General features: G+C 46.5%; 1 protein-coding gene across 3 annotated transcripts; it reads right to left on the bottom strand.

The window, feature by feature from the left end:
* Positions 1-1,272: 1,272 nt before the first annotated feature.
* Positions 1,273-16,907, bottom strand: zgc:65895 (TSC22 domain family protein 1). 3 transcript variants are annotated; one of them, XM_027291565.1, is made up of 4 exons: positions 16,728-16,907; positions 14,565-16,275; positions 5,169-5,220; positions 1,273-2,852 (listed from the first exon to the last, which is right to left on the bottom strand). In XM_027291565.1, the coding sequence occupies exons 2-4, from the start codon at positions 16,235-16,237 to the stop codon at positions 2,568-2,570; spliced, it is 2,010 nt and encodes a 669-aa protein (XP_027147366.1). In that variant the 5' UTR covers positions 16,238-16,275; positions 16,728-16,907; the 3' UTR covers positions 1,273-2,567. The 3 variants fall into 3 exon arrangements, with proteins under 3 accessions (XP_027147366.1, XP_019113827.2, XP_010750870.1); XM_019258282.2 differs by having other exon boundaries at positions 14,565-16,907; XM_010752568.3 differs by lacking the exons at positions 14,565-16,275; positions 16,728-16,907 and adding an exon at positions 5,319-5,985.
* Positions 16,908-17,791: the final 884 nt, after the last annotated feature.

Below are 17,791 nucleotides of genomic sequence, written 5' to 3'. Positions count from 1 at the left end.
TTCATATTGTGGATTTTGTTGGCTTTAATGAGTTAAATTCAGATTTTTTTTAGGGTTTCTACAGTGAAAATGTTTTTGTTGAGTGAAATTCAACATATTTCTTTTAGGAAACTATAAAATTTATGATTTTGTTGGTTTGATTAGTTAGTTAGTTAAGTTAAAGTTAGTTAAATCAAAATTTTTAGGTATTCTACAGAGAAAAATGTTTAAATTTATAGAATATTTATGCCACAAACCTCATTTAAAAAGAAAGAAGAAATGTTCATATTGTGGATTTTGTTTGCTTTAATGAGTAAATTCAGATTTTTTAGGGTTTCTACAGTGAAAATGTATAAATTTATGGAATATTTACGACCGAAATTCAACTTTTATCAACATATTTCTTTTAGGAGACTCCAAATGTTGTTAAAATGAAACCAAACAGTCCAGTTGGAGACTCCAAATGTTGTTAAAATGAAACCAAACAGTCCAGTTTACGCTTAAAGCTGTTGCTAAAGTGACTTTTTCTTGTTGGTAGAGAGAAAATGGATAAATTTATGAGTGAAATTTAACATATTTCTTTTAGGAAACTATAAAATTTATGATTTTGTTGGTTTGATTAGTTAGTTAGTTAAGTTGAAGTTAGTTAAATCCAGATTTTTAGGGATTCTACAGAGAAAAATGTTTAAATTTATAGAATATTTATGCCACATTTCTCCAAACCTTGTTTAAAAAGAAAGAAGAAATGTTCATATTGTGGATTTTGTTGGTTTTAATTAGTTAAATTCAGATTTTTTAGGGTTTCTACAGTGAAAATGTATAAATTGATGGAATATTTACGACCGAAATTCAACTTTTATCAACATATTTCTTTTAGGAGACTCCAAATGTTGTTAAAATGAAACCAAACAGTCCAGTTTGAGCTTACAGCTGTTGCTAAAGTGACTTTTTCTTGTTGGTAGAGAGAAAATGAATAAATTTATGAGTGAAATTCAACATATTTCTTTTAGGAAACTATAAAATTTATGATTTTGTTGGTTTTAATGAGTTAAATCCAGATTTTTAGGGATTCTACAGAGAAAAATGTTTAAATTTATAGAATATTTATGCCACATTTATCCAAACCTCGTTCAAAAAGAAAGAAGAAATGTTCATATTGTGGATTTTGTTGGTTTTAATGAGTTAAATTCAGATTTTTTAGGGTTTCTACAGCGAAAACTTCTACATTTCTATTTGTTTATGGCTGAAATTCAACTTTTATCGACACAAAACAATAAATAACAGTCCAGTTTATACTTTTTTGTTTTCATTTTTATTTGAGGTGCAACTGTCTAGTGCAATTGTAACGTCACATTTGTGATGGGCTGAGGAACATGCACACAAACATCCACATAATTGTGCTCGGGCATTTTCCTTGAAATTATTATTTTTTTTCCTCCTTTTCTTAAAATTTTTTTCCGCCAAAGTGTCGTTAATCTGTGTTCAGCGCTCCAGTTGCACTACGAGCAACTCAAAACACACTCGGCTGTACAAAAAGAAATAAACACCATCGCCAGTCATAAAAAAACAAACAAAAAAACATCTACACACGTCCTCAATATAATCCGAGCGGCGGCGGACAGAGTTCATGTACAGTACGAAGCCGTGAGTCACCGCACAGAGAGAGACAGCATCTTTAGTGTCACCTGTTCCCGCCCTGAGAAATGACATCACAGGTAGTATAAAACCTGGCAGAACCATAGATATATATATACACACCTCTATGTATATATATACACACACGTTGAGTAAAACAACTAAAAAAAACAGCTTTTATATATGTATCTATGGTTAGAAACCAGGCACTTGGCAGAGTTTAATTGGAAATATTTACTCACTACCTAGAAACAGTCATGTCTTATTTGCCTCTCCGTTAATCACCGGGACGTTAATTACATCAACAAGAGCAACAAAACAAAAACACATTTTAAACCCTCCCCTAACAAAAAACAAAAAAAAGGTCCCTGCATAAATGTTTTACGTCCGAGAACAAAGAGGAGAAGAGTTCAGGGAGAAGGACACGAAGTGGACGACGAGGCGCTGCTTATATATATATTTCATAATCTGTGTAATCCCGTCGACGTCTCTCGGAGGGAAACAAACAAAAAAACAAAAGTGAGCTGGACTTTGTCGAGTCCCATTCCAGATGGGACTGTCGAAGAATCAGAGTTCGTCCGTTGTCAGTCGGGAAAATAAAAAAAGTGCACCGAAGACGAGACGGTTAAGAAATAAAAATTAAAAAGTGTGACAGCGGCGGTGGCACTGAGCGTTCTCCTCTCTGATTGGCCAGAGGAAGAAGAGGAAGAGGAGGAGGAGGCGGCGGCCACGGTGGCTTCCTGTCAGCTCCCTCATCGCCACGACGACGATGATGATTGTCTGAAGCAGGTAATAAAAGCGGACACACACACACACACACACACACGAAGTCTTTCAGTTAAATTAAAATGTGCAACAAAAGAACGTCGTCCTCCGCGAGTCAGTTCACAGTATGGCGAGACTCCTCCTCCTCCTCCTCCTCCTCCTCCTCCTCCACCGTGCAGCTTTCAGCGTTACGCGGACGTACCGGAGCTCTGTGTGGAGGGGAGGGCCTGCGTCGTCCCCGTCGTCGTCGACGGCTGCGGCGGCACCAGAGGAGGCTGGGAGGCGCCGGTCGGCGAGGTGCCGGTCTGGACCTGAGCCTGGAACTGAGCCATCTGCTCGGGGCTGGCCAGGTTCTTCAGCAGGTTGTTCTCCTGCTCCAGCTGAGTGTTGCGCTCGATAAGCTCCTTGATCTGCTCCTTCAGCACCTCCACCTCCTCGCGCACGGCGTACATCAGGTGGCTCTTCACCAGGTCCTGAGGACGGACAGAGAGAGACAAAGAGGGTCAGACAATCGCACGATTAAATCTGCAGTCAGCTGATTAACTGAAGCAGAAACTCTTTCCATCCTGTTCCAGCTTCACAAACGTGAAGATCTGCTGCTTTTCTGTTTCATATTTTAAACTTATACTTATAAAAAACACTTTATTGTCCAGTCGTTACGCTTCTTGATGTGTCTGTACTTCCGTTTTATCTCCTTTAAGCACCAAAAACAAGAAGCAGCAACCAAGTTTTCATGTGCATGTTGTAAAATCAAAATATGTGGCACAAGACTTTATCTCACAGACTTTAACGGTGATTTTTACCAACGAGGAGACTTGGAAAATATAATTTTTAAAAAAGTCTCCTCGTTGGTAAAAATTTGGTACCAATTAAAGGAAAATACTGAAGTTTAAATAAATATAACCTCCTCAAGTAAATTTCTATTTCCAAGACAATTAATATAAAACTTCTTTCCAGGAAGCTTTCCCTGAAATTTGAGGGAAATTATAGCTAAAGATAATAATAAAAAGACGAGACACTAAATGTGACTGAATTATCAAATCACAGCAAGCGGCAACCTCCGTGTCCGTGTGAAGTGAAGCCGCCAAAAAAAAAACAGCAGTTCCTCAAACGTCCACTTGAGGCTGGCTCCAGAAGTGAGTCAGTCTCCATAAGTCCCCATGTTCAAATGTCCAACTTCACAGCAAAAATACATTTTTATCGTTTTTATTTTGATAATCGATTGTTTCAGAGCAGAAATGCTAAATATTTAAACTTCTCTCTCATTTTTAGCTTCAGAAATTCAGACTTTTTCCTTTTTCTTTCCATATTTTGATGATTAAAACAAATTCTTATCGATTAATCCAACAGAAAATGAATGACTAACATCCTGTGGTTCCAGCTTCTCAGCTGTGAGGATTCACTGCTTTTCTGTTTCATATTTTAAACTTATATTTATAAAAAAACACTTTATTGTCCAGTCGTTAACGCTTCTTGATGTGTCTGTACTTCTGTTTTATCTCCTTTAAGCGCCAAAAAAAACATCAAAAACGAGAAGCAGCAACCTCCGTGGATGTGAAGTGAAGCCACCAGAAAGTCTCCATAAGTCCCCATGTTTCACAGCAGAAATAAACATGTTTACAGCCTGGTACAAAAAACAGTTTTGGTCTCTGTAGCTAATTTCCCCGTTCATGACAACTGTACTGAGGGTGAATTTATATACAACTCACCTGTTCACATTATATTAAGGCTTAAAGTTATGCAGGATTAAGAGCGTGGACGCTTTGATTGTCGTTATAGGTGGCTTGTTTGAGCAACCAGGCTTCATCCACAGCATAAAATAGTCCCCTTTTTAAAATGTTTACTTCTTCTATTGAAGAGACAAAGCAGGGCTGGAAACAAACTGTTTTTTGTGTCTACAATAGCAAAAACGTGGCTTGTTTAAGCAACCAGGCGTCATTCAGCCACTGATTATCGTCTTTACAGATATTTAGGAGGTGGAAGAGGCAGAATCGGACATCTCGCTGCTTTTCTGTTTAATATTTACAACATAAATTAATAAAAACGACTTCACTGTCACGTAGTTACGCCTCCTGAAAGTGTTTTATCGTCTTTAAGTCAGACAAAGTCGTTGTTTGTTGGAGCTTCCTTTCTCTTGCTATAAATATTTCGTGTCATCCATGTTTATATATTTATATATAAAGAGTCCAGACTTCCTGCTGGTGTCAAAATAAAACAGGAGAATGTGACTCAGGCTGATGATAGAGGGGAAAATGTGGCACGTCACCGCTAAAAAAACAAAAAAGAAAAGGTGGATTTTTATATATAATCTTTCTGGTGCGTTCCCACGATGATGCCTGAGCTGTGAGGCTTTGATAATCAGAGCATCCTCCTCCTCTGTGGACCCTCCTCCACCTCCTCCTCCACCTCCTCCTCCTCCCTGCCCTGGTTCAGCAGCAGCGAGGGAACAAAATGTTCCTGCACCGGGTTGGGAGGAGCCTATCACCGGCTGAGTTATTTATACCGAGCAGCGGGGAGGCTGCTGCTTGCCTAGCAACACGGGACAGGAGGGAGAGGAGGGAGGAGAGCGGGTGAGGAGGGTGAGAAAGAGTGAGAGAGTATGTATATGCATGAGAGAGAGAGAGAGGGGATAGCGTGTGAACCTGAGGCTGCCAAATCGTGACAGGGCAGGAAGCTGCTGCTGCTGCAGGTGCAACAAAACAAAAAAAAACACAATAAAAGCACCGATTTCATTCATTCTAGGCGGCGCAGGATTTCAAAATAAAAGCATCCAGAATTACATAACTCACCATAGCTTGTTCTATCTTGTTGTCGATGGCCACCACACTGGCACCGGAGGAGCTGCAACACACACACACACATGATGTAACACTGAATGACACATAAAGACGCTTTACCCCGCACACACTCACGCATTTAAATTTTTTTTTTTTTTTTACCTATTGTCGACCCGCACGCTCTCCTTGCCGAGCACGGAGGACAGAAACGAGATGGAGAAATTCCTCAGCTGACAAACGCCAAGATCCATCGCCACCGTGTAACACTGGGAGTTCATGCTACCCGGTGCGTCAGACACCCGGCGGGACGACCGGAGAGAAGCGGCGCATCGTCGGTGTCGGTCGGTGTTGAATGCTCACGGACGTCGGGGAGGCTCTGCTCCTGCTCTCCGCTCTCCTCCGCCTCGCAGCCCGGGCACACAAAGACTGAAGCGGCGGGCTGCGGATCCCGCAAACCGCGGCTCTCCCTCTCTCCGGGAAAACAGCGGCAGCGGCGCGCTGATTGGCCGAGAGGCAGAGCTCATTAGCATAATATATGCAGAAGGGGGAGGGCACTGCGGCGGCGCGGCGGGGTATAAAAAGGCGTGCGTGCGAAGAGCCGAGCTCAGAGCTGAACACGAGACGAGGTGCGAGGCGGAGAGGACGGGGAGACAGGTGGAGCAATGCCTCCACCTGTCGGTGGTAAAGGTGTGCACGACACACACACACACACACACACACACACACACACACACACACACACAAACGTGTCACATCAGAGCAAATAAACATCCAGACTCAAAGTTTGACATGAGAACACACTGTGCTCGACTCCCGGACAAACATCCACACACTCAAATATATATATATATAAGCTGCTTTACTCATTTTAAAATAACTTTAACTGATTATTTTGGGGTGTTTGTGACGTTTAAAGGCAACGATCGATCGATTATTAAAAAGAGAGCATCGTGGTTTTTCTCATTGATTAATCGGTTTAGTTTCAGTTCTGACTTTTAGCTATAAAAATAAAAAAAAGAGAGAGAGAGAATCCTCAAAATTTAAGAGGCTGAAACCAGAGAACGTTCAACGACCCGATTCAATCTGATTCATTCAGTCACATTCATGTATTTCATTGACCGATTTGGTCAAAATAGTGTTTAAAACGTCTAAATATGTCACGCAGAGCTCAAACAGTCGGTCAGTTAAAAGCAAATCTGACATAAACTAATAAAAAAATCGTCTTTGTGAATATTTCTATGATAGTAAACTCAGTTCAGGTGTGTGCTGATGTCGTCACACAAAGAAGAGGAAGCAGGTTAAAGTGTGAGCTTCACTCTCCTCTGACCTTTACCTGCCGCTCAGTCGCACCTTTCTTTGACTTTGACCCGACACAAACACATCGGGATCTCTGTCCTGCTTTTAAGCAGCTCCCGCTGTTAGAAATCTGAGTCACGTCTCTGTGTCGTTACTTCCTCGTCGAGTCCGTCATGGGAACTTTGACGAGCCGGAGCTGATTTTTTTAGAGAAGTGGAACGTAACGTCTGCGGTGACTTCTCCTTAAACGATGAGCGCTGAAACTGAAGCGCGGCTCGTCGACGGGAGGTCAGACTAAGAGTTTGCAGAGTTTGGATCGAATGTGGATCGGACTAGATGTGGCGAAAGTACAAATGTACAAAAAAAATGTACGCAAAGACGTCTCTGCCCGTCATTACGTCACGTTACATTTGCCATGCGTGATGTGCGCGTGGTTTTAAAGTCGGGAAGGCGCGATGATGCAAAACAACAAATAAATCAAGAACGAGCTGGTTTGGAAACTGAGATATTTGTGTAGAAATGTCAAAGTAAAATATTTAAAATAAAAGAGTTGAAGTCGGTTCCCTCCATGTGAATCCGTGTTACATTGCATGTGAGCTTTCATGTGCACAGTCGAGCAGAACATGAAGTGAGAACACCGTGTCCTCGGACTCCTTCACAGCTCCTCAGGGCGGCTGAGCGCTCCGACTTCGTGCATCCTGAGGCGACGTCCCTCGATGCAGGTAGAGGCGTGTGAGATTTTTTAAAAAAAGTTCCCTGCAGGATGTTCTTTCACTTTTTCAACAACATTCAATCCAACGACAACACCGCTAACGATTAGACATCGACACAAAGCCCCCGTTGGCGCCCGCGCCCTCTGCGCTGACCCCCCGACCCCTCTCACGACGTGACAACACTACAGCCATCGTTACCTCTTCAGATGCTTCTCCAGCTCCCAGAAGAAAAGCTTCACGGCCATGGACTTCCTGCCCTGCGCTCCTCCTGCACCGGGCAGCGCCTTCTCCCTCATTAACGCTCTCTAACTCAACCCTAAAACAAACACCACCTCCTCCGTGCTCCTGACCCTTGCGCCCTTTGGCCCCGCAACCCCCTCGGCTCCTTCTGGCAGCGGGGAGCTTCACATCGAGGGGGGAACCCTGAACAACAATGAGGAGCAGGGTGAAGTGTGCAGGACGGGGATGGGAGTGTGTGTCGAGACCCTCGCTAAGCCTCCATCGCAGGGAGGTGGAGATAGGAGGGTCGGCCGCGATCGCGTCACCTCCTCCTTCTGTTGTTATATAAACTGTCAACAGAGATTACGGAGATCCGTCCAATCGGATGAGCCGCTTTGGACCACACACCCCGTTCGCGCTTTTGCAAGCCACTCCCTTCGGCCTCCATCCTTCCTGGTTGCAGCATCCTCTCGCAGAGGAGTGGTACCCAGACCTCCACTTCTATAAGTGAAGACAACCCTCCCCTACGTGGCACACCCCGTCCTGTCGCTCCACATCAGTGCATGCACACTCACGTGGAGCGCCACGCCAGTTCAGCCCGAGCGAAAACAAGACGGCGAGCTCGACAGAACTGCCGAGGACAAAGGAGAGGAGAGTTCGCTGGTGGGATTGGGCGGTGACATTATTAACCTCATTAGGCGGAGGTCACATGTTCTTTTCTTCTCTTAACTGTAAGAGACAGTCGAAGGCCACGAACAAGAGCGCGCAGAGCGAGACGCTGGGTGACAAAGCGTCAAGTTCATCCGCGTTTATTACGTGTTTTAAACTTTATTCATCATCAGCAGAACTCTCGCGTGCTGTACATCTGTACATCGTGTACTTTCAGCTTTCAGGGTCGCTGTACGCATGCCCGCCCCGAACAAAAGGCAGGAAACTCGTCCGAGGGGGTGCGACGCTGGAGACGAGTTCAGCCAATCGCAGGTGGCGCAGCACGACTCGCCTAGGCCAATAACATCACAGACGGGGAAGGATGCCGTCATCCATTATATATCTGCATTTATCTAAAGCTTGTGTACGTTGCATGTGACCCACATATTACCTAACCGCTGTGTTCAAGCCTTCACAGGCTGCTCGTGGACGAGCTAAACTTTAAGTGACTTCACCGCCAAATTAAAATCTGGCTTCTGCGTTGGCTCGGAGGTGCCAAACGGCGCCTGAAACAATGAACAAGCAGAGCTCGTTTTGACTCCACGTCATGGCGATGGCTTCTTCACCGTCTTGCACGGACACTCGCCGGCTAAACAGAAGAGGGAAGGTGTGGCGGCGTCGCCTCGCATGAAGTCGATGATGTGGAGGAATTTTAAAAAGTAGTTAAAAATATAAAAGTTTGACTGCAAAACAAAGAGTGACACCGATCTTTAAATCCAAAATCTGAATGTTTGAGATAAGAAACCTTGTTTTATATTGTAAGACTACAGCTACAGACGCCATTAAATAACAATAAAATGTAAAGAGGTGGAAGGATAAAAAGAATAAAAGCCTCGTCTCCTCGGGCGGGTCATTCCAGAGTCGAGGGGTCCTGATGGACTCCGTGAGGATCTAACTCCGAAAATCCACCTGTTGCGGACGCTCTAGTCAAATCTAGTCAATGTTTCAAACCCCACTGATGTCGCGAGCAGCCCACGTCAGCCTACGTAGCATATTTACACATGTAGAAAGCACAAAAACCAGGAGAATGAACAAATATGAGCAAGTAAACAAAGTCTGGTGGGATAAACGCTTCTGAAACGAACCCGGTGGGGTTTGAAGTCGCGTCCAGGACGGACCAGAACAGCGTTGCGGCGCCAGGGTTAGGCCAGACCCTGCCGGGCTTTAAAAGTGATCAGTAAAATCTTGAAACGAACGAAGGGAAGCTAAAAATCAGTGAGACGTGATGTCGTCTGCGTTCTTTTGTTGATACCGGAGAGGAGAGAGTTACAGTCGGACTGTGGGAGCACGAGTTTGACGTGAGGTCTGAACACACTAGAAATCATCTCCCGTGTGTCTCCTTTCCTTTTTATCCGCCGTCCTCGCTCACAAAAGCGCCCAGCCGAGTGTAAGTAACGTTTCCGCCTCGCTTTATTGTGCGACTGCAGCGTGTGTGGTCCAAACTCTGCCGCCGGGACTGTAAGTCGAAGGACAAAACAAAACATTTAAGTAACCACAACACGGCTGGAAGCTACCAGCTCGTTTCAGAGGCATCAAACTGCGTCCGCCTTCTTCCGCATCACTTGTCCTGAAGCAGTCGGGAGCTTGTGTGTGTGTGTGTGTGTGTGTGTTAGTGTTTTCTAACCGGCACAATCCGGTTTCAGAGGCTATGAGCGGTGGCATTTACACAGAGGAAGAAGCGAGATCAACCCTGGCAAAGGAAGCGTTGTTGAGATCAGATCAATAAATTCTACGTTATCTAAAAGGTGGCACGCTGCTTGTGGTTGTTTGCAATGCGTGGTTGATCTCCATCTCCATCCTTCTACGCCCGAACGTAGAGTAAACAAAGAGCAGCAACGCCCCGAAACTCAAACATCTCTCTGTCGTTGCATCGAGTAGCTTCAGGGCTGTTCAGCGGCTCGGTGAGGCGCAAGTGAATCGCTCTCTGCCGGGCACGCAACGCCTTACGTAACAAGCCTCTGTGCCATATGGGCCACGAAAGAGAGGCTGACAGAGGAGGAGGAGGGAGGCGTAATGACACTGCAGACAGGCCTTGTTCTTGTGACGGACGGACGGACGGGTTAACTTTCAGCGAGCTCACGCATTCCTCGTCCAGATAAAAATAACGGAGCTCACGTAACACAAACAAGCAAAGCGGCACATCCTCGGCTAGATTCGAGGATCGTCGACGACGACGGAGAAGGCAGAGAAATGGAGAAGCTCAGGTTTTCCAATTGGCAGAATGTTCGAGGATTAAAAGGATTACACAAAATCTGTCGAATATCAACACATATCTCGACTCCTGCTGCTTCCATTTCTCTCCACAAACCGGCCAAAGAGCCTCTTTACTAACGTACGCAAAGCATTTCTGGATAGATAGATGAATATGATACAGTGTTACGTCACGGGGGTCGACCCACATGGATCTGCACGGTGTTGCTCTATCGCGGGGTTCTTCCCACGAGCCGAGCGGGCCTCACTTGAGCCTTCACGCCGTGATGCGAATGTGTTTTAACAGCGGGAACTCCGAGACAAAACAAACAGCTGACTTATTGCCACAGTTCTTTACCGTAAAGTCCGCCCTTTACCAGGAAGTCAATGTTTTCCGTCAACAGGTATGAGCTCGAGAAGGCCTGGGAAGGAGGGCAAAATATTTGGGTTGTGGGAACTGTTTTTTCAAGCTCGACGCCCCGCTGAACAAAGCGTCACGTTTCCGTCCAGTCTACCGACGTTTAAGCCTGGAAACGACAGAAACTTTTGTTCCTAAATAAGCAGAAACTTGTTGTGAAGCTCTTTTAGTAAATTTGAAGCCTCGTGTGGAATCCACTCGTATGAAATTACACGGGGGGCTCCTCCACGCTGCTTCCTCGCAGTGTTTTTGGTACCAGGAGGTTCGATTATAGGATGTGAAATATGAGGTTTAATGCGACTGTTGCAGCCCGAGGCCGAAGCCATCCGAAAGGGGAAATGACAGAGCGCGAAAGAAAATAACAGCACAGGTGTCGGAGCAGCCAGTTCAAACCAGAAACGTTGCTTCTGCTTCAGCCTGAAGCGACGAAGGTTCCAAAAACTCGACTGTAAACATGTAATATTTCACATGCGAGCACACACCGCGCTGACAGGAGCTCGTAAACAGCCGCGCAGACATGCACCGACACATACGACGTCCTCTGTGTGACTCTCTGCAGGAATCTGTGCAGCCGACGGCATCACGGAGAGCAAGCGTGACACCCTGAGAGTTTCAGACCGAGCTGGAGGATGATCGGGATGCAGCAGTCGATTCATCAGATTGATTTCACAGAGAAACCCTGAGAGCGTTCCTCGATCTTCTGCTTTCAATAACGTGCCCTCTTCAGCACAATCAGGCGACACAGACCGGAGGTCTTTAAAATCAGATCATAACAACAGAAAAGCATCAAATCCTCGTTACTGAAGAGCCGGAACAAGAGAACGTTTGATATTCGAGCCAGAAAACATGAGTGAAATGATCAAAACGGCAAGTTTGAGCTTGAGAAAGCGAGTAGAGAGATTCAATAAATCAGCAAAAACAACACACGAGCGTTTCCTAGAGATGATCTGACCTCCCGACGTCTGACGGCAAAGTTAAACTCTATAAATAAAAGCAGCTTATGGCTGATAGTCTGACACGTGTTCGTGGGAAGAATGAATCATTAGAAACACACTAAAAAAAGACAGAAGCACTTATTACACACACACACGTTCATTTGTCTGTGATTCACTCGTTGCGTGCATGAAGGGCATTTCCACTCAGCTGCCAGGCACGTTGTAGGTCAGTGACGTTACATAAATAACAGTCGACCCCAGAGGAGGAGGAGGAGGGTTGAAGAGCGGGGGGAGAGTGCCACCTTGTGGCGTGAGAGCGCTACGACGGCGTGACAGAGAAGGAGGAGTGACGGTAAAGCTGATTCGATGACAGACTGATGAGCTCCTCGTGGAGTGACGAGGCGTTAAAACACAAACTGACGCCTTAAATGAAATATCACCTGTTCAAGGTAACGAGCTGACACAAAACAAGATCTTTAATTTAAGACTCATGTCAAAACTTTTTCTTCTCCGTGTTTGACTCGTCACTTTGTTTTATTGCCGCCTCGCTGAGTTTGTAAAGAGCGACTGAGCGCGTGCAACAGGACTGAAAGGATTTTCCTTCACGGGCGAGACGTATGGAAGTCTGTTCACGCCAGTAAATAAAATAAATAAACTTAAACAAACAGTCAGTTAGTTTGCACGACACTGGTAACTTTGACTTCTTTCATGATTCTTTCTTTTTAATCCCATAAACTGACATTTTATCTCACAATTCTGACTTTTTCCTTTCTCGAAATTTCGATTTTTTAAAACTGAAACTTTGCCTTCGAAGCTTTGTGCAGGTTAAAGAAAGTTTGAACATATGGAACATATAATCAGGTCAGGGCAGCATGAAGTCGTATTCATAATAAACCAAGTCCCAAGTAACTTCTAGAACCTGATGTTTGCACATAAACTTCAAAATATCTTTAGGATTAATTGATTAATCTCAGTTAACGGATTTAATTGTTTGTCTTAAATTACTCATGAAAGTCACAGACGAGACACATTTTCTATTTTCAGTACCAAGTCCTGAAAGTCGCGATAGGTTTGGTGTCAGGCGGTGATAAAACTCTGTCTTTAAATATGAATTTAATTGATTTATTTCTATTTGTAAAGAGCTGCACACTGAGCAGACCTCGTGGTAAATGTCTCAGCTCCTTTCCAAACTCTCCTTTGTCTAGATTTCATCTTTGCCGTCGGGGACTTTCTCCGTCTTGTAAAAGTTTTGGACGGGGCGTGTCAGTTTTAAATCATAAAGTGACGAGTCAAAGCTTGACGGGCTGTTTATTATCGACATGTGAAAGATTAAGCTCGTAAAAACAGGTTAATCCGTCAGCTGCTGACAGAAATCTGGCAGCTGAGAGCTGCAGGAAGTCAGACGAGCTTCATCAGCTGTCTCTGGATCAATACACAGTGTGTATTGATCAGAAGGAGGCAGCTTTATCGATTAAAGATTATCAGCTCGCTCTGTGTTGCAGCTCGGTTATGACTCATCTCTGACTTTTACGAATCATGAACTCGCCTGTGAGAGCTCGCCTGCGTTGCTTGGCGACATTATTACACTCGATTTTTCTGCAGCAAAACAACTCGCACTTCAACTCCCTGCGGCCTGTTTGCAAAGTCATATTTCTCTGCAGGTTGTTGTGTGGATAAGACACACACACACACGACAGGTGGAAAGTATACTGGAAGTGTGTGTGTGTGTGTGTTTTCCCTCTTTTCTACTTTGAAACCGTCGCTGGCGGTGATCCAGAAGACGAATTGTACCAGCGCTGGCTGAAATTCCACCCGCGGAGGCACGAGGACGTGATGAAAGCCCTGATTAATATCACCGCTCCGCTCTGCTCTCTCATATCTCACGCCGACCTCGCTCTGTGACAGATATACAACCAGACGAGCGAGCAGGTGAACAGAAACGAGCAGGATCCTGCAAAAAAAAAGTCCGACACACCCTCACATCTGCTTTGTGAAAACACCGGAGGCAAACTGGACTCTGACACAAAACGTCGTGAACGTTTACCGTCTTCAGAGCTGAACGTTGGACCGTGAGCGGCACAAAATCAGCGTTAATAAACACTCTGCTTCTGTTGTTTTGGACACAATCTCACTCCCTCATTCGACAGTAAATACAGGTCTGACCTGCAGACTTCATCGAGGTGCGGGGACGGTTATGAGCTCGCAGGAAAGGAAACAAAAAGGGGGGTTAGGACAGCTGACACAAGCGTGACAAAGAGAGACGACAGGGGCCGATTCACGTGCGAGGAGATCGTGTAAAAACACAAGAGTCGCGGCGAGCTGCCACAAAAGCCTCCACACTGTAAACAGTGGAGCTCTGTCTGCAGCCCGACACGACGGAGGCTGTGTCAACACCACCCTCGGAGCAAGACACACTCTCGTCCCTGGCTGTGTGTTGTCTCAGTCGTGGAGACTTGGGTGAGGTCGACACAGTCCGAGCTTCCTCCGTGCCCTGCAGGCGGTGCAGCTGTAACACCAGACTGCAGTCACAGAGTTTATCAGTTTATGAACACTGCGTCTTAAAAATGGGGCATTTTCCAGGACGTTGTCTCTATTTACGACCACAGAGAACACAGAAATAAACCGCCGCACGTCTCCCTCAGGGTGCCACAAATCAACATCCAGCGTCTAATAAAAGACTAAAGCAGAGTGTGTGGAGTCGTGGCGGTATGGGGGTCAACAAGGGCAGCTGCTGAGTCACCACCTCCCCTCGGTGACTCAGCAGCTCCGCTGCGACGTCCAGTCCGTGCGCTGCCTTCTGAAGGCCGGCGGACCGAGAGATCTAAATTTAACCCGTGCTGCGGCTGCAGAGAAGACATGACACGGCGCTTTTCAGGTTCAAAACACGACAAAACACATTTTGGCAACACAGGGGGTTGTCCGTCCTCACCTGTCCTCCTCGCCGTCGCCGTGCTGAGTCCTGAGGCCCGCGGCGGCCGCCATGAAGGCGCTGGCCTCGGCCGACATCCCCGCGTGGGCCTCCGCCGCCAGCCGGGGCAGGCCCAGCAGGCCTTGGTGTTGGAGCAGCAGCTTCTGGGCGTCCTCCAGCTGGGAGGTTTTTATGGAGCTGCCTCCTCCACCGCCGGGGACCTGGGCGAAGGACGCTCCCGGGGTGAGGAGGGGTTGCAGGACAGCGGTTAGAGGCATGTAGGGGGTCCCGTGTGGGGCGGAGGCGGTGGAGAGGGGTTGGGGTTGAGCTGGGAGGGCAGGTGGGGCGACCTGACCTTGATGGGGCAGCTGGGGCGGCTGCGCTGTGACCCCTGGTAGCGGTGTGATGGGGAGTCCTGTGGTGACGTGGGGCAGCGGGGGCTGGACCTGCGTCTGGAAGGGGGCGGTGGGCTGGATAAAGTCCGGCTGTCGGACCCCTGAATGGAGCAGAGGTGCAGGGTAACCTTGTTGTTGTTGTTGGGCCTCGACAGTGTAGGGAGGCTGTGGCGTCGCTGTAGGTAGAGCGAGAGGAGCCGCCGGCTTCTGCATGACGACCTCCTGCGGCGACACGTACGCCTGTGGCGGACTCTGCATCGCCTGTGGACTGGTGAAGTCCTGCGTCGGCGGCTGATAGGGCTGCAGCGTGTGAGGAGGCTGCACACCGGCGTTCCCTGCCTCGGCCTCTGCGGCCACCTCCGCGCCTTTTGGCGCCTCAGCCGCGGCCGGATGCGAGACCTCCTTTTCGTAGTACTCCGTACACGTCCACCGTCCTTTACGGAACGGCTCAGAGTTCGTGTCCAGCTTCACCACCCTGAAACGAGAGCCGGTAGCCGCTTGGGTTTGAGTGTTGGGAGCAGCAGCAGCAGCAGCAGGAGGAGGAGGAGCGCTGGTTCCTCCTCCAACAGAGGTCATCTGCCCGCTCGTGTTAGTGTTGTCAGCAGCAGGAGACACGTTAGAAATGTTCACGCCGCCTTCAGCGGCTGCAGGTTTAGTGTTGTCCAACATGGGCAGCTTCTGCGCCTGGCCACCCGCGGCTTTGGACGGCATGGCCGGGCTGGAGGTGGCGATGGGGAGAGCGGCCAGCACAGGCTCGCCTCCTCCCAGGCTGTCAGAGTGATGATGATGAGGGTAATAATGATGATGCACGCCGCCGTTCACCAGCGAGGTCTGCTGCTGAGACCCCTGAAGCTGAAGGGGCTCGTTGGGCGACACCAGCCCGGGCGTGTCGACCCCGTGGAGGCTGTTCAGCGTCTCATCGGAGGAGCTCCTCTCCGGCACGCCTGTGTCCGTGGCTCTGGACACGGACACGTCCAGCATGTCGGACGAGGACAGATCCTCCGTGTGGGACTCGTCCATGTCGTCGTAGCTCTCGGTGTCATCCGCCAAGCTGTTGTTGCCGCTCACGTTGATCTGAGCCGAGGTGACGCTCGTGATCTGGAAGCCGCTCTTCTTCTTCACCTGAGCTCCGGACACCTGCTGCTGCTGCAGCCCAGGTGAGGAGGAGCCGGCCTGGGTCGGGTTGTTGTCATCACCTGGGTTGGACGCAGGAGCACCGCTGCTGCCTCTCCTGTAGTGATAGGCCGCTTTCCTGCTCCCTGAGGCGGGGGGATCTGCGGAGTAGTCCGGGTGGTGCATCTCTGCTCGGAGGAGGAGGAGGAGGAGGAGGAGGAGGGCTAAGGAGTTAGCACAGATGCTAAGTGAGAAGTCAGCTGACTTATGTCCTCTTAAAAAAAAAAAAAAAAAAAATCATAAACTTCTGATCTGAAGTTTTAATCCAACTTTATCCGGATTAATAATTTCAAAATAAAACAAAAACAACCGGCTAGTCGTTAGTTAGCTTTAAAAAAAAAACTGTGAAAAACCCGATTAGGTATAACTTAAGTGCGTTTTTTAAAATTTTTTTTTACTATTTAAATTCAATAGAAATTAAACAAATATTATAAGTGAAGCTGCCGGACTGTTGCGGTGCTCGCTCAGGTGGAGGTGGCTCCCTCTGTAGCCGGCGTATGTCGCAGGAAAGCGGCCGTTGGCTCCATCCCCCTCCCGCTCTCTCTCACCGTCGACTATCCTCCTTTTCCCCCCGCAAACAACGACCCCAGCGTCGGTTTAAAAACTCACTACACACCGCTGTCCGCTGTCTAAATGATATCCGTCTTCGTAAGGGTGGAAGAAGCGCTGGTTTAAGTCCATCCCGGTGCGTCCGCCGACCGAGCAGTCCGTGTTTGCTGTCTCATCGCCGGGCGAAGCGGAGCTGCTAACGGCCGCTGCTGTCAGAGGCAAACACAGCCACTGCGCATGCGCGGCTCGCATAACGTCAAACTGGGGGGTGTGGCGTTCACGTTCAGATGTAAGAAAATCGGAATTTTCAGCATCGAGGCACTCCTGCACTTTTCTATTGTAATTAAAAAAAGATAATTAAATTTATTTGACGATTATATTCTATATTTATCACTTATCACAAAGAAAGCCCAGAAGATTATCAAGGAGCCATCTCCACTCCGGCCCACATCTCTCTCTCATATATATATATTTTGAAATTAATTAAATAATTCAAGTTTTTATTTATTTTATCTCTGGTGTTGGACAGTAGAACATCTTATACATATTACATGTAGCGTCAGATAGTGGCACTTTTCTATTGTAAAGATAATTTCCTTCAATTGAAAACATTTATTTGACGATTATATTCTATATTGAAATCAGCCCCAATCTTAGCACTTTTAAATCCAGGTTAAAAACTTTTCTATTTTCACGTGCTTATGGCTGAGCTCTTTTAAAGAGAATCATAATCCAGTGATTCGTTTTTGTTTTAAATTTGTTTCAAATTTGCTGTTTTAATGTTTTAAATGACATTCTGATGTTTTTATTAAATTTTCTTCTCTTTTTAATTTTTTATTTCTATTGCTATTGCTTGTCTTAATGTCAAATGTTTTTCCTTGCCTCTGTAAAGCACTATGAATTGCCTTGTGTACGAATTGTGCTATACAAATAAACTTGCCTTGCCTTGCCTATATTTATCACTTATCAAAAGAAAGCCCAGAAGATTATCAAGGAGCCTCTCCACCCCGGCCCACATTCTCTCTCAATATATATATATATAAGTATATATATATATATATATATTTTTTTAATTAATTAAATAATTCAAGTTTTTATTTCTTTTATCTCTGGTGTTTGACATTGTGAGAC

This window comes from Larimichthys crocea, chromosome XIX, assembly GCF_000972845.2.
Source record: "Larimichthys crocea isolate SSNF chromosome XIX, L_crocea_2.0, whole genome shotgun sequence".
Taxonomy (NCBI): domain Eukaryota; kingdom Metazoa; phylum Chordata; class Actinopteri; family Sciaenidae; genus Larimichthys; species Larimichthys crocea.
The sequence above is the reverse complement of the archived record's forward strand: the minus strand, read 5'-3'. Positions and strand labels throughout refer to the sequence as shown.

Bases quoted from the DNA above. Each gene is read 5' to 3' on its own strand.
- zgc:65895 (XM_019258282.2), bottom strand. From the start codon at position 16,237: ATGCACCACCCGGACTACTCCGCAGATCCCCCCGCCTCAGGGAGCAGG. The intron at 5,221-14,564 runs GTGAGGACGGAC...TGTGTGTTGCAG, and splicing joins GGCGACGGCGAGGAGGACAG to CTCCTCCGGTGCCAGTGTGG. The intron at 2,853-5,168 runs GTGAGTTATGTA...GTCCGTCCTCAG, and splicing joins ACAAGATAGAACAAGCTATG to GACCTGGTGAAGAGCCACCT.